Source organism: Sceloporus undulatus, chromosome 4, assembly GCF_019175285.1.
Source record: "Sceloporus undulatus isolate JIND9_A2432 ecotype Alabama chromosome 4, SceUnd_v1.1, whole genome shotgun sequence".
NCBI lineage: Eukaryota > Metazoa > Chordata > Lepidosauria > Squamata > Phrynosomatidae > Sceloporus > Sceloporus undulatus.
Window position 1 is genome coordinate 20,206,780 of NC_056525.1, and position 15,453 is coordinate 20,222,232.

The 15,453-nt window shown below is 41.4% G+C and overlaps 1 protein-coding gene across 1 annotated transcript in view; it reads right to left on the bottom strand.

The window, feature by feature from the left end:
* The window catches only part of SPO11 (SPO11 initiator of meiotic double stranded breaks), a 45,161-nt gene extending 39,396 nt beyond the window's left edge, over positions 1-5,765 (bottom strand). The window contains exon 1 of the mRNA XM_042462559.1: positions 5,641-5,765. Coding sequence (XP_042318493.1) covers positions 5,641-5,657 — 17 coding nt within the window. The 5' untranslated portion in view covers positions 5,658-5,765. The remainder of the gene's footprint in view (positions 1-5,640) is intronic.
* Between the last annotated feature and the right edge of the window lie 9,688 nt (positions 5,766-15,453).

Genomic DNA, 15,453 nt, shown 5'->3' on the forward strand with positions numbered 1-15,453 from the left:
CAACCTGTACTATAATTATTAATTGCTTAAAGTAAGAGGGTGTGTGGCTTGTCTTGCTGCTTCCTCATTATTAAGGAAGTGTATAATTTTGTAATTTTGTAACATAATCCTGGGGCATCTGGCAGTTTAGTTTTTATTTGGTTCCCTGTTAACAAAGAGCCTTGGGAATAAAAATCGTGTAGTCTATAAAGCTCAACCTCTTTTCAACTCACAAAGCAAGCAGACAAACATGAAGATAGTAGAAGAATACAGATGGGCCATCACTGGTATAAGATGGGAAACTGAGGCCTGGGACAGACAGGCAGGAAGTGCCGTCCTCCGGCCAATTCTAGGTTTTACGGAGTGCACAGGCACTGGCGTCATGGCGGCTTCCCATCCATATGGCAGCTGCCATCATGATGTAAGCAATGCACAACGTATAGACTTCACTGTGCGTTGCTTATGTCATGAGAGCACCAATGGTGCGCTTGTGGCATGCGTGCAGCGTCCCAAGAAGAACCCGGTTTTTCCGGGTTCTTTTTGGGGTGGAGGGACGCTGTGCAGTTTGGCTGCTACGGTGTCCCTCCACAGGAAAAGCGGATGCCTACAGCCCGGGCTTTTGGGGAGGTATGTTATTAAACTTTTTTTTGCATAACAAGAGAACTGGCACTTTTTTCTCAATTCTGTATTCATTTGAGAAGAAAATAAATTCTAATGGAAGGTTTTACCTTTATTTCAGTTGCTAAACCTATTTTTCATATACATTGTGATACTTACCTACAACTGGCAGTCCCAGTCCTCCCTCTTAAAATAGAAAAACTGCAGAAAACTGATGATGTTTTAAGAGGGAGGACTGGGACTGCCACTTGTAGGCAAGTATCACAAGATATGTTTGGAATGGTCTGACCAATGCAATATAACCTACATGGTGTGTATGAAATTCACTTTTGGGGAACTTTGGTGAGATTTTGGAGGGCATGGTTTGGGTAGTCTGAAATACAGTGTAAGCTGTGGTCTACTTGGACTCCTAGATCCCTTTCACATGTACTCTTCTTCAGTCAGGTGTCCCCCATCTTATATCTGTGCATTTTATTTTTCCGCCCTAAGTGCAATACCTTACATTTCTCCGTGTTGAATTTCATTTTGTTAGCTTTGGCCCAGCTTTCTAGTCTATTCAGGTCATTTTGAATCTTGATCCAGTCCTCTGGGGTATTAGCTATTCCCCCTAATTTGGTATCATCTGCAAATTTGATAAGTATGCTTCCAATTCTGTCATCCAGGTCATTGATAAAGATGTTGAATAGCACTGGACCCAGTACAACCCTGTGGGATCCCACTGGTCACTTCTCTCCAAGATGAAAAGGAACCATTGTTGAACAACCTTTGGGTTTGGCCAGTCAACCAATTACAAATCCATGTAACAGTTACCTTGTCTAGACCACATTTTACAAGCTTGTTTGCAAGATTGTCATCAGGAACCTTGTCAAAGGCCTTACTGAAATCAAGATATACTGTATCTTGATTTCAGTAAGGCCTTTGACAAGGTTCCCCATCTACAGCATTCGCTTCATCTATCAAGCTGGTAATTTTATCAAAAAAAAGAGCTCAGATTTGTCTGGCATGACTTCTTTCTCTGAAACCCATGTTGATTTTTTTGTGATTATAGAATTGCCTTCTAGATGTTCACAGACTCTCTGTTTAATGATCTGCTCAGAATCTTTCCTGGTATTAATGTCAGACTAACTGGACGATAATTGTTGATATCCTCTTTACCCCCCTTTTTAAGATGGGGATAATGTTTGTCCTCCTCCAGTCCTTTGGACACATGAGGAGGCACGACTTATTGGAAAAAACAATAATGCTAGTGAAGATGGAGGGAAGTAGAAAGAGAGGAAGGCCACATATTGGATGGATGGTCTCTTATTAAGGAGGTCATGGGTATGAATGTACAGGAAGTAAATAGAGTAGTGGAGGACAGGGGGTCTTGGAGATGTCTCATTCACAGAGTCACCATAGGTTGAGGTTGACTCAAGGACAGTTCCCAACAACAACAACAAAAATTGGAATTGTCATTGTATCAAGAAGTAACTACAGTGGGCCCTTGCTATGCTGGGGTTTGGTTCCAGGACCCCCCATGGATACCAAAATCCGTGTATGTTCAGGATAGCATTATATATTTTTCTCTTAGAAGCTAGAATAATGTTCAGAGTGGTGGATTGCTCAGCAAATTGCCACTGAACGAATTCTTTTACAGTAGAATTAAATGGGAGATTTTTCTGTGTAAGACTCTTAGAAATAAGTTATTTCTGTGCAAAACTATTTTAGTGGGTTAGGCTTAGAAGAATGAATTTTACCTTTTATTTTGATATAGACATAGAACATACAATACTGTTATCACCATTTATTCCTAACCAGATTATCCGTCACCTATCTGAAGTTTTTTCCTTTTTAACAAAAATCCAGTGAAGCTTTAGGCTATGACATGAGAGAAAATGCTTCAGTTCACAAAGGAACAACAAAAGTAGGGGAAATTACTGAATCCTTTTGAATTAACACACCTTCCTTTGGGTTTTTAGGTATCTTCAGATCACACAGGAAATATTTATGCAAAACCCCTGAAGCTCCATTTAAGAACTTCATATCAAACAGTATTCCAGGGCTTCTTTGATACAGAGGCTGACAAATAAATGTTAGAACCTTAAATAACATCAGTTAATTAAATTTTACATGGTAAGATACTTTAAAGGCTTCCTTTTATTTCATTTCATCACCAAGTATCGACTGCCATTAGGAACGATTGCAGCACTGAATAAAATTTCCTGCATTGCTCCCATTGAAAGGAACACTGATCATTATTACACACAGCCACACACCACACACACACAGATTTATTGTTTCTTTATCTCTTTATTGTGTAATTAAAACTACAAATTGACACGTATAATTGTTGAAGGGCAGATTTACAAATTAGTACAGCAAGTTTATCATATCATTACACAGGGGCAAAACAAACCGCTCCTGAGATAGCCAGATTGGGGTCACGGCAACCGCGCACCGGGGGCCCAATCCGCTTTTTTGTTGGCCCAAAAGGAAACAGCAAATAGATGCTCCTTTTTGCACTAGCAAAAAGCTGTCTTTTCCACCACGCCACAGCAAGAAGCCAGCTGTAAGGTGTTCCGGCGGTGTGCAGCATGTAAACACCGCACCGCCAGAATGCCCAGAAGCTGACCCACATTTGGGCAGATGCCTGGCTTGAATCCAGCTTCTGGACGTCTTGGGGGCATGTATCATCTGTACGCCATGCTCCCAAAACACCCAGAAGTCAGCTTTTTATGTCAGTCTATTTCACCCCTTAAATAAATTACAGCCAAAGTATATTTTTCAAAAAGAGGTTTAAGCATTACAGTTTTTCTGGGTCTGGCAGCCCTTCTGATGTCTGAGCTGGAATAACCATTCGCCTGTAGAGCCTGGTCTAAATGCTTCAATTCATGTTCCAAGAAATGGGGTTCACAGATGCATTTTGCCCCGTCTACCACTGTTTTGATTGTGCTTCTTTTTTGTCCTAGGTGATGGTTGGAGTTCTTGTGCAGGTATCTGTAGGTATTGTTAATGTATACTGTATATTTGTATTGAAAATGTTCAGATGCGTCAATGGTTTGCTAAAGTAAAAATTGGTTCCTGTTGAAGGCCAGGAAGTCTAGGCTTGAAAACAGAATGTTCAAGGACAAATGGCCGAGACAGAATGTAAACATGACATGTTTGTTGTTTGTACTGTGATTGGTTCCTATGTGGGAAGAGGCTGGACTACATTGTGGGAATGTTTTCCTGAAGAGAGAACAAAGGACTGTTCAAGTTTTGTTTTTGTTTTTTTGAGCATGGACTCTGAAAGAGAAAGATGTGTTACATAGTACTTGTAGCTGTTAGTTTTGTAAATAGCAACTAAGACAATAAAACCCTCATTGAGTGATGTCTGCTGTGAAGTCTGTTTTTTTAATTAAGCAGCTGTTTCACTAGTCATTGTTCCAGCAAGCTGTGTTGGAGGTTGCTTCGATCTTGAGTTCCAGAGAAGACTGCATCTGATCCAGTTGGTACCAGTTCAGAGCTAAGAGGTCAAGAGACATCACCTATAACAAAGATTTTTTCTAACAGGTATACAGTATACAGAAAACCTAGGAGTGAAGACAAGCAACCACCCAAAGGGGAGGTATTTCTACCATACATCAAAGGAGTCACAGACTCCTTTGTGGTGAAGAAGCACAACCTCCAAATGGTTTTTAAACTGACCAAGAAAATCCAGCAAATGCTACGCTCAGCAAAGGACAAGAGAGACTCTCTCACAGCCACAGGGGTTTACTGTATACCATGCAGCTGCGGACAAGTCTACATAGGGACCACCAAATGCAGTGTCCAAACACGAATCAAGGAACATGAGAGACACTGCAGACTGGGTCAGCCAGAAAAATCAGCAGTAGCAGAACACATTTCAAACCATCCTGGGCACAAAATGCTGTTTGAAAACACTGAAATTCTCAACCAAGCCAACAAATCTCAGGTCAGAATGCACAGAGAAGCCACTGAAATCCACAAACACTTGGACAACTTCAACAGGAAAGAAGAAACCCTTAAAGTAAATAAAGTTTGGCTACCAGTCCTGAAGGACACCAAAACCAGGACTCAGCAAATGCAAATGAGAAACCACTCAGGGTCAGAGGCTTTCCCAGTAAATGATGATCACCAATTAGCAGACAGTAATCCTCTTTTGCATACCCTCCCAGCCTGAGGCCCTGCCATCAACAGAACAATACACAGATTAACATGGGAATCACTCCTTACCCAGGGACACAAATTAAACACAAGTATAAAAACGTTTTGCTGGCATAAACCCTATGTAATACAAAAGAGTATTTTGAATACTTAAAACGCTATTTCTGTACACTTTCTATAAAACAAACACTGGTAAATATGTTCATAACAATAAATATGAATTATTCACCAGATAGAAGAAAAGATATTAATAGTCAAATCTGTTAAGAATCCAGCATCCTTCTTTTGATCTCTGAAGAGGCAGTAAAGAGTCTTCAGATAAAATAAGTCCCATCTGGTTTGAAAAAATACCAGTTCCAGATGTAGTCCTTTCACATATGATCCAAATAATAATAATAATAATAATAATAATAATAATAATAATAATAATATAAAAATGGAAGATCCTCTGGATATTAATGCTTACAAGAAGTTTTTAATGTGTTACAACTGGCAATTCAAGGTAAAAAACATGATGTAACTCCTGTACAGTTCAGGCCTAGACATGCCCATTCAGATTTGCTCCCAGACAAATCTCCATGGGTTGAAACATAATGGTGGTAGAATGGTAATCTTTCTCAAAATATGTCAGACCAACCCCTCATACAATTCTATACTGAAAATGAGCGTTTAATTTTAGGTGCTGAAGTCAGATTAAAGACTGGTTGAGGACATGTTCATATAAGACTGTAGTAGCATGCTTCTGTCAGCTTGGTGACAGTCATTCTCATCTCTTTCACATAGATGGGTAAACCACTATATCTGCCCTAGGAAGTTCAGAAAGGTCACAATTTCCACCATTCTTCCCCCCTGAAGCCCAGAGACTAGTAGTTCATCTCTCTGGATCTGGATACCTACTTCCATATTAATGTCATCCTCAGCACAGGAAATACCTGTAATTCATGGTTGGGCACAGGCTGTACCAGTACAAGGTCTTCCCTTTGGTCACCACTGCCCCTTAGGTATTTACTAAAGTGATGGTGGTGGTCATTTCACACCTCTGGGCCAAAGGGAATATGGTTCTTTCTGTACCTGGATGACTGGCTAGTGCTGGCCTTGACAGAACAAAAACTGTGCTAGTACATAGGCAGATCAACCTGGAATTATGGTTAAATATTGAAAAATACAAACTGACTCTGTCTCACACTCTCCCCTTCATAGTGGTGATACTGGATTCCAGGCTTGTTCAAGCCTTTCTTCCACTGACCTGGGCTTGAGCCATCCACTCAATCAGAGAAATGCTGTCTGTTTGCTGCCACCACAACAGTATGTGCAAGGCTTCAGTTTCATCCTCTGCAGTTATGATTCTTATAGTATTTTGCTGATGACAGATTCTCTGCACAACAGGTTGGTGATCCCACTATGGATCTACCCCACCCTGTGGTGGTGGACCCAACCCCTCATCTTAACAAAAAGCATGCCTTTCCATCTTTCTTAGGTCATGACCCTTGTGATCTTAGAAACATCCCTCCTTAGTTTGGGTGCTCATTGTGCTGGGCTAATTGTCCAAGGGAAGTACTGTCAGTAGGAGAAGCATCTCCACATCTACATCCTGGAAATCACAGCACTAATCAAGACCTTCCTGGCATTTGAAGGCTCCATGTGACAAAATGACCAAAGTATATTACATATATAAGCAGGGGGCACCAGATCTCCCATGATGAAGGATTTGGCATTGCATCTGTGGAACTGATGCATACATCAGTCCATCATCCTATTGACCCTGCATATTCCAGGACAAGGCAATACGCTAGTGGACTCTCTGAGCCAGGCAACAGTGAAGGCACAGTCATAGCCTCTGTCCGACAGAGCCTTTGCTCTGACATGTTCACATCTCAATAGCAATAGGAAGTAGGTTTCTATTCTGTTTGTCAGAAGACTAAACACCCCCTAAGTGGTTTACAATGTGTAATCTAATTGCCCCAAACAAGCTGGGTACTCATTTTAGCGACCTACTGAAGGATGTGAGGCTGATGCAAGGACAGAACTCACAACCTTGTGGCATTTAATCAGTGCGACACCAGGGCTCTCTATATAGAACCACATGTGAAGTTTCTGCACCAGAGAGAGCCATGGCCAAGGCTTGCTGGGTGATGCATTTCTCCTGAACTGGAAAAGTCTCCTGGTTTACCTGTTTTGCTCTGATTACGAGGGTGCTGGTGAAGGTGCAGCAGGACACAGCCCACTGTGTTATGATAATCCCATACTAGCCAATACAACCTTGGTTTGTGATGCTCCTGCAGATCACTGAGGTACCTGGATCTCAGAACTCTCCACCTGATGACCTAGGAACTATGCAGATATTAGATGACCAGATTTATTCCATTCTGCGGCCATCATGTAGATCCTCCATGTGCCATTGCTACACCCTCAGATGGCATGATTTCTATAAGTTTACCCAGGCCTCTTGTCTTTTGTCAGTGCCAACTGAAACTGACAGCAATGGCTTTTCCACTGCATCTCAAGGAGAGCGGCCTCTCCCTCTCTTCACTGTAGGTCTGCCTTGCAGCCGTTGTAGCACATCAGCCTTTGACTCACCTGGGTGTGTCTCTGTTTAGGAGTACAATGATGAAGAGGTTTCTCAGAGGTTTCTCCCACCTCTATCCACCCATCTGGGACCTGGCTCCATCATGGTCTCTCTTTGGGTTCTCCCCCAACTTATACAGAAACCATTCAAATACATGGCCATCTCTGATTTCTCACTCTGAAAACAGTATTCCTGGTGGCAGTCCCCTTGGTGAAATGTGTAGGTGAGCTCTGCATTCTACTTTTGGGCCAGCAGTATATGATATTTCATAGGGACAAGGTGGTATTACATTTCAATCTAGCATTTCTTATTAGGATGGTCTCCCCATTTCACCTTAGTCAAGGCATTGCTTGTTGGCCTTTCACCAGGACCCTTGGTCCAAGCTGGGGAAGGCCTTACATTGTATAGATGTGCCATATGCCTTGGCCTACTATACCCACCATACCACATCTCTCCCAAAGTCCCCCAGATTGTTTATCTGCTAAGGGAAATGTAAAGGTGGTTTTCCTATTTCCTCACAGAGACTGTTGAAATGGGTGGTTGATTTTATCAACTTGGCATACCAGCTTCCTAAGAAGCCTCTGCCATTGGGCTTGGATACCACTTGACTTGTGCCATTTCCACCTCTTGCATGTAGCTGCATGGTGTTTCCTTGCAGGAAATTTGCAGAGCAGCTACCTTGGCTCAACCACACATATTCATCCAGTACTATCAGATTGATTGCTGAGCACAGACAGATGCAAAGTTTGGAGAGGCAGTGCTATCATCAATCTTCGGCTGACATGCCCCACCTCCATTGGCCATTGTGCTAGCCTGAAACTGTAGTTCTTTGAGTGCTTATCTGTGCCCACGCTCCTCGCCTCTTTTTTTGCAGGTCTACCTGAACCTATGATGGACATCAGTGTCAAGGGGAGTAGCTCTTGGCACTATTTGCTGGCAGCCAATGGAGTGGGGTTATCACAAAAAGCTACTTAGCTCTGGAATATTTCATGGATGGATCTGTGCAGGCATGACCCATTTGTGTGATAGCAAAGATGACTACTCAAAGGACTGCACTTACAGGTAAGCAACCTGTCCATTACAAGATTTGACACCTTTTCTCTCTCAGCTTCAGCAGAAGGCAAAGCCAATCTCCTAATAAATCTTGCCAAGAAAACCCTTAGGGTCAGAAATGATTTGAAGGCATACAACAACATTTTACACTTAGGTCCAAAACACACTGCAGAAATAATCTATTTTGAGACTGCTTTAACTGCCCTGGATCAATGCTACAGAATTCTGGGAAGTGTAGTTTTGCAAGTCATTTAGCTGTCTCTGTCAGAGGAAGTAGGCTCAAGTCAACAAAAGTTCGTGCTACCAGCTTCTTTCTTTCAGTTAATCTCAAGATGCTACAAGATGCCTTTGCACACTAACACAAAAATGTGCTGGATGTAGAGGGTTATGAACAGGGAGAAGCCTCCATCTGAATTACCTTTATCCTAGTCGAATTTTCTTCTAGTGCCTGATTTCAGAGATTGGCCAGCAGAGGGACCTGCTGGCACAACTGCTCTACCAGCTGAGATCAATCGGCAGAAGAACTAAAAGGGCAAGGTGAGTAAGGAGCTTAGTCATGCCAGAGCCAACGCTCCCTTAGCCCAGGGACACAGCCATTATACCAGCACAAATACTGTAATATCCTACCTCTTTCCTAATCCAGAACTCAATTACAAAGGTTGAAAGAGATACAGCTTCAAAATTAATATCATACATTTTTTAAAAAAATAAATAAATAAACTAAAAATAAAAACAAGCCCATTAAAAATGAACAGCACAACACATTCTGAAAGATTACATTCTTTGTGGACAATCAGCCATCAGATGTCTGCCTAAGTAAAAAGGTCTTCAACTGCCTACAAAATGATAATAGGGAGGGTAACAGCATAACCTCTCTTGCAAGGGAGTTCCACAGCCTTGAAGCAGTCTCTGAAAAGACCCTCTTCCATATTCCCACAAGACATGCCTGTGAGGGTGCTGGGAGAGAGAGAAGGGCCATCCCCAGAAGATCTCAAAACAAAACCAGGCTGATGTGGGAAAACACAGATAATAATCATAATTTATATTTTCCCGCCTCTCCCAGATGGATCGAGGCAGGATTAAAGTCCGTTAAAACACAAACATCAATAATAAAATACATATAAAACACATCAATGAAAATAATACAATTAATCTTAAAACTAACTCACCATCAGGTGGTAATGCAGTAGATTCATACAATGGTCTGAAGGTGTCTCTTACACAAGATCAGGTGGGTAAGCTTGCCGGAAGAGATCCATTTTAAGCGCCTTCTTAAACAGCTCCAAGGACGTAATAAGATGGATCTCTTCTGAAAGACCTTTCCACAGTTTCGGAGCAGCTGCTGTGAATGCTCTCTGGAAGGTTGATATGAGCCTGGTTGATTGATGTTCTAACACGTTCTTCCCAGTTATTCTGAGAGTGCGGGGCGGATTGTGTAGGGAGAGGCGTTCCCATACGTAACTCGGGCCCAAGCTATGTATGGCTTTAAAGGTTATGACCAACACCTTGTATTCCACCCGGAAGCTAATCAGCAGCCAGTGAAGAGATTTTAGGACAGGTGTTATATGGTCAAACCTGGACGAACCAGTGAGCAATCTGGCTGCGCATTTTGAACCAGTTGAAGCTTCTGAACTTGGTACAAGGGTAGCCCCGTGTAGAGCATGTTACAGAAATCAAGATGAGAGATTACCAGTGCTTGTACCACTGCTTCCAAGTCCTTTTGGTCCAGGTAGGGGCACAGTTGGTGAATCAACCGAAGTTGGTACCAAGCACTCCTGGCTGTCGCATCTACTTGAGATAACAATTGTAGCGATGAGTCCAGGAGTACTCCCAAACTGCAAACTTCATCCTTTAGGGGAAGTGTGATGCCATCCAGGACTGGTTGACAAATGTCCATAGACTGCCTTTGAGGTACCTATCACAAGTACCTCCGTTTTCTCTGGATTCAGCTTGAGTTTGTTTTCCCTCATCCAGCCCATTACCACCTTAAAGCAGGCATCCAGTCGGAGACATAGAGAAATAAATTTGGGGGTCATCAGCGTACTGATAACGCAGCGCCCCATGTCTCCAGATGATCCCACCCAACGGCTTCATGTAAATGTTAAACAGCATGGGGGACAGGATGACGCCCTGAGGGAGAGCAGCTGTCCTCCAGCATTACCATCTGGAATCTGCCCAAGAGGTAGGAACCGAGCCATTGTCAGGTTAGGGAGGGACCATGGTCTATGGTATTGAAGGCCACTGAGATGTCCAAGAGCACGAGCAGGGTCACACTTCCCCTGTTGATGCCTAGACAGAGATCATTGACTAAGGTGACCTTGGCAGTCTCAACTCCATATCCTGCCCTGAAACCTGGATCCAAGCCACTTAGAGCTTCTCAGGTCATAATCAGCACATTTCATTTTGCCCTCAAAACAGTAGATGATGAGCCAGCATGGCGTAGTGACTTAAAAGTTGGATTACAAATTTGAAGACCAGGGTTCAATTTCCTGCTCAGCCATGAAACATACTTGATAATCTTACACAAGTCACATGCTCTCAATCGCAAGGGAAGGCAATGGCAAACCTCCTCTGAACAAAAGAGTTTTTGAGGAGCATTCAGCACATCTGTAACTCAGTTGGAGCTGTCCCAGCTGTTCTCCCTTAATAATCAGTCACTACAGATAAGCAGCAAAACCCTTTGGGTGCTGGAAATGATGACTATCACTTTTTATGGAACACACTCAAGCCAGCTTGGAAACTTAGGCCCGGTACACACTGGGGGCAAAACACCGCCCCTCTTTCCTGCGCATTGTTGCCGCAGCAACCAAACTGCATGGCAATGATACACAAGCAGGAAGAAGCTGCCTAGAGCGGTTTCTTCCTTAGGATGTCATAAGGGCTATGCCCTATGACGCCCCTTCCTTGCACAGACATTTGGGCACTCAGACGTCCATATGTCACGGACATGCCCCCCATGTGGGCAGTGCCACTCAATAATGGTGCTGCCTGCAAGTACTAAGGCTCGGGAGCATGTGGTTGCTGCGCTTTCCTGAGCCCTAATTTTGGCCCCGTGATGGCGATTCCCACCCTTCTGTACTGGGCCTTAGTACTGGATTTTAAGAACTCTTCTGCATGTCTCTGTATCTTGCTTTGTTTTCCCAGCTTTGAATTAATGTTTTAGCTCCCTGACCTTTGGACTGTTAATGACTCATGATAGCTGTGGTTTCTCTCTATACATTTGTCACTCCACATTTGCTGGGGTTAGGGGTGAAGGACCCCCGTGAATGTGGAAAAACTCAAAAAGAAAAAAATACTATTCTTTTTACCTAAGAGAACACCTCTTTAGGAATCTCCAGGATCTCCAATGCAATGCTGTGATACTAAAAGAAATCCCTATCCATGAGGGCATAAAAGAACTGGGGCACTGCTGTGCTGCAAGTAAGGAATTGTTAGAGCTGGCATACTGTCATAGCTTCATAGCATCCAGGCAAAACTGTCTGGGAAAAACTGCTTGTAACAAAGGGTGGGAAGATCTGGAATTGTTTTGAGAATGATCTTGAGCTCCATCCATTTGACTCACACAGGACAGTTATGATGCAAGTCTTCTTGTTGTGCTGTAGCTGCTATGGTGAGACACTGAACTGTGGAGCTGGAGCCTAATTTCTGTATATAATTTTCCAGAAACATGAACAAGACTAGGAATTGTTTCACCGTTTATAAACTACTCTTGACTAATCTGTTACTATAATTAAAATCCTAATTAAGAGGGTTGAGATTCCTACCCATAGTCAGCAATGCCAACAAGGCACTTTGTCTCCTGGATACAATAGAAACAAAACTATAAATCAGAAAGTGAAGAAGCAGCATTATAGCTGGGAAGGAGTCCCAGTATGGCCATATGCAAAATAATTTGCTTGAAGGGGGAAAGCAAATTCCCTGTTTCCATTTAATATGATACCAGGTTGTATTGTTATCTTTAAGCCAATATATTTCTTACTGTGTGAATCCTGGATGTCCCATATAGTAATAATTGGAATTCTCTTAAAGGTGGTGCTGAAGGAGAGTACTACAGTTACTAAAGACCATCAAAAAAGCAAATAAATGGGTCCTTGAGCAAACAGAGCCTGAACTCTCCCTAGAACCTAACATGATTAAACTGAGTCTATTGTACTTTAGATATATTATCTTGTGTTATCTTCAAATATTGAAGATAATTATATTATCTTCAAAAAGGGGGGGAAAGAGGATCCCAACAATTATTGTCCAGTTAGACTAACACCAAGACCATGAAAGATTCTAGAGCAGGTTATTTAATAATAACCTTCCGGCCAGAAACAATGTTACTAGGCATGATAGATAACAAAATAAGGAGAAAACATGGTATTTCATTTACTTTCTTGCGCTAGAATTGTGCATGCCAGACAATAGAAGACTAATACAGCACCTAACATGGGTGAATGGCTAAATAAAGTATATGAGATAGAGGAACTTGATATAATGACAAGCGGAAAATTGGAAAGAACAGAGGAATATGTTAAAAAAGAGCAGGAACCAATATTTGATTTCTTGAAAACAAGATGGCAAGGATTTACCACTCTTTAGAAAGAAAAGCAAAAATATTGGTCTCCGCTATTGATAGTAGCAGTTACTAAAGGTATAAGAAAAAATTGGAATGATATAATCATCAAAGGCAATTGGAAATGTAATGAAGAATGATGTAAAATAAATAAATAAATAGATAGATAGAACAAAAAGAGGTAACCCAAATATCTACCTACTCACACAACCTAAACTAAGAGAAGGTTTAGAAAATGTATTTGAATAATGATTTGACCACTTTATTTTCTTTGGGACCAATAACATGGAAATGTGTTTTAATGTGGTATTTTATTTCTATATGACTTATTTTAAGAAAAACAATTTACCGGTAAGTGTAAAGTTAACACATAGTCTAATATTTAGATGATACGATTATAGCTTGAAATAAGATGAATCTAAACAGCTGGAAGGATTGATTTATGTTATATGTCATTTTAAGAAAAACTGAATGGTCTAATTGTTGTATGTTATGTATTGTAGAAGTGTTTGTTGTCTAAAGTCCAGTTGTTAAAGTTGAAGTCTGTAGTTATATGTTGGATTTTGTCCTTGTGTAATGCACTTTATAAAAATATAATTAAAAAAAGAAAGATTCTAGAGCAGATCATTAAACAGAGAGTCTGTGAACATTTAGAAGGCAATGCCATAATCACAAAGAACCAACAAAGGTTACAGAGAAACAAATCATGCCAGACTAATCCCCCCTCTCTCTCTTTCTTTGATAAAATTACCAGCTTGGTAGATGAAGGGAATGCTGTGGATATCACATATCTTGATTTCAGTAAAGCATTTGACAAGGTTCCCCATGACATTCTTGCAATGTGAGCTTGACAATGCAGCTGTTAAATAGATTTGTAATTGGTTGACTGGCAGAACCCAAAGGATACTCAGCAATGGCTCCTCTTCAACCTGGAGAGAAGTGACCAGTGGGGTCCTGGGCCCAGTACTATCCAACATCTTTATTAATGACTTGGATGAAAGAAAAGGCTGCATGCTTATCAAATTTGCAGTTGCCACCATATTAGGCAGAGTAGCTAATACCCCAGAGGAGAGGATCAAAATTCACAATGACTTTAATAGATTAGAAAGCAGGGCCAAAGCTAACAAAATGAAGTTCAACATGGAGAAATGTAAGGTGCTGCACTTGAGCAAACAGGGCAGAAAAATGAAATGCATAGGTATAGGATGGGGGACACCTGGTTTAATGAGTCAATGTGTGAATGGGATCTAGGAATCCTAGTAGAACACAGGTAGAACATGAGTTAACAGTGTGATGCGGCAGCTAAAAAGGCCAATGTGATATTAGTTTGCATCAATAGAAGTATAGTATCTAGATCAAGGGAAGTAATAGTGCCACTGTATTCTGCTTTGGTCAGACCTCACCTGGAATATTGTGTCCAGTTCTGAGCAGCACAAATAAAAAAGGATGTTGAGAAGCTGAAGCATGTCCAAAGGAGGGCATCTAAAATGGTGAAAGGTCTGGAAAGCATGCCCTATGAGGAACGACTTAGGGAGCTGGGGATGTTTAGCCCGGAGAAGAGAAGGTTAAGAGGTAATATGATAGACCTGTTTAAATATTTGAAGGGATATCATATCGAAGAGGGAGCAAGCTTGTTTTCTGCTGCTCCAGAGAACAGGACCCAGAACAATGGATGCAAGCTACAGGAAAAGAGATTCCACCTCAACATTAGGAGGACAGTAAGAGCTGTTTGACAATGGAACACACGCACTTGGAGAGTGGTGGAGTCTCCTCCTTTGGAGGTCTTTAAACAGAGGCTGGATGGCCATCTCTCAAAGGTGCTTGGATTGCAAGTTCCTGCACAGAAGGGGGTGGGACTGCAGCATGACACTTGTGGCTTTACTATCAAACAGTTGCTTCAACTATCAGATTCTGTGGTGGGCAGAAGTATCATTATTGTGCATTTTTGTATCTGGACTCCTCCAGACATACCAAATATGTTCAAAGTTTGCTGGAATTTGCAGTATTTTTTTCTGTAGTTATTGGTGGTTGTTTTAAATATCCGAGCAATATTTCTGTTTTTCCAGATTACTTTCTGGCAATTCTTGGCAGCAGCCGCAGCATTTTATTCCCACTCTTGAATGGGTTTCTTTGTAATTTGAAGACATGAGGGGGTGTCTTCCTTTACTCTCCTTGTGCACTTTTTATTTTAGTTTTAAAAAATTAGCTCTATAACACTGTAACCCTAAAAATTTTTAGGGTTAAATAAAGTTAAATAAGGGGGAGGGATTTCACAAAACTAAAAGAAGGTGTGAGAATTATGAAATGCAAGAAGAATTGGAAACAGAAGGTTACAAGTGTGATTGGTTTTCTTATAGGCAGTTTAAAGAAAGGTTTTTGATAGACAAAAAACGGAGGGTATAGGAGTAACCGAAGCACAATTAGAAAAAATTATTATAAATTCGAAAAAACAGATTTCTAAATTCTATAACCTAATTAGAAATTTTGAATTAGAAGCTGATATTATTAAAGAATATATGATCAAGTGGCCTAA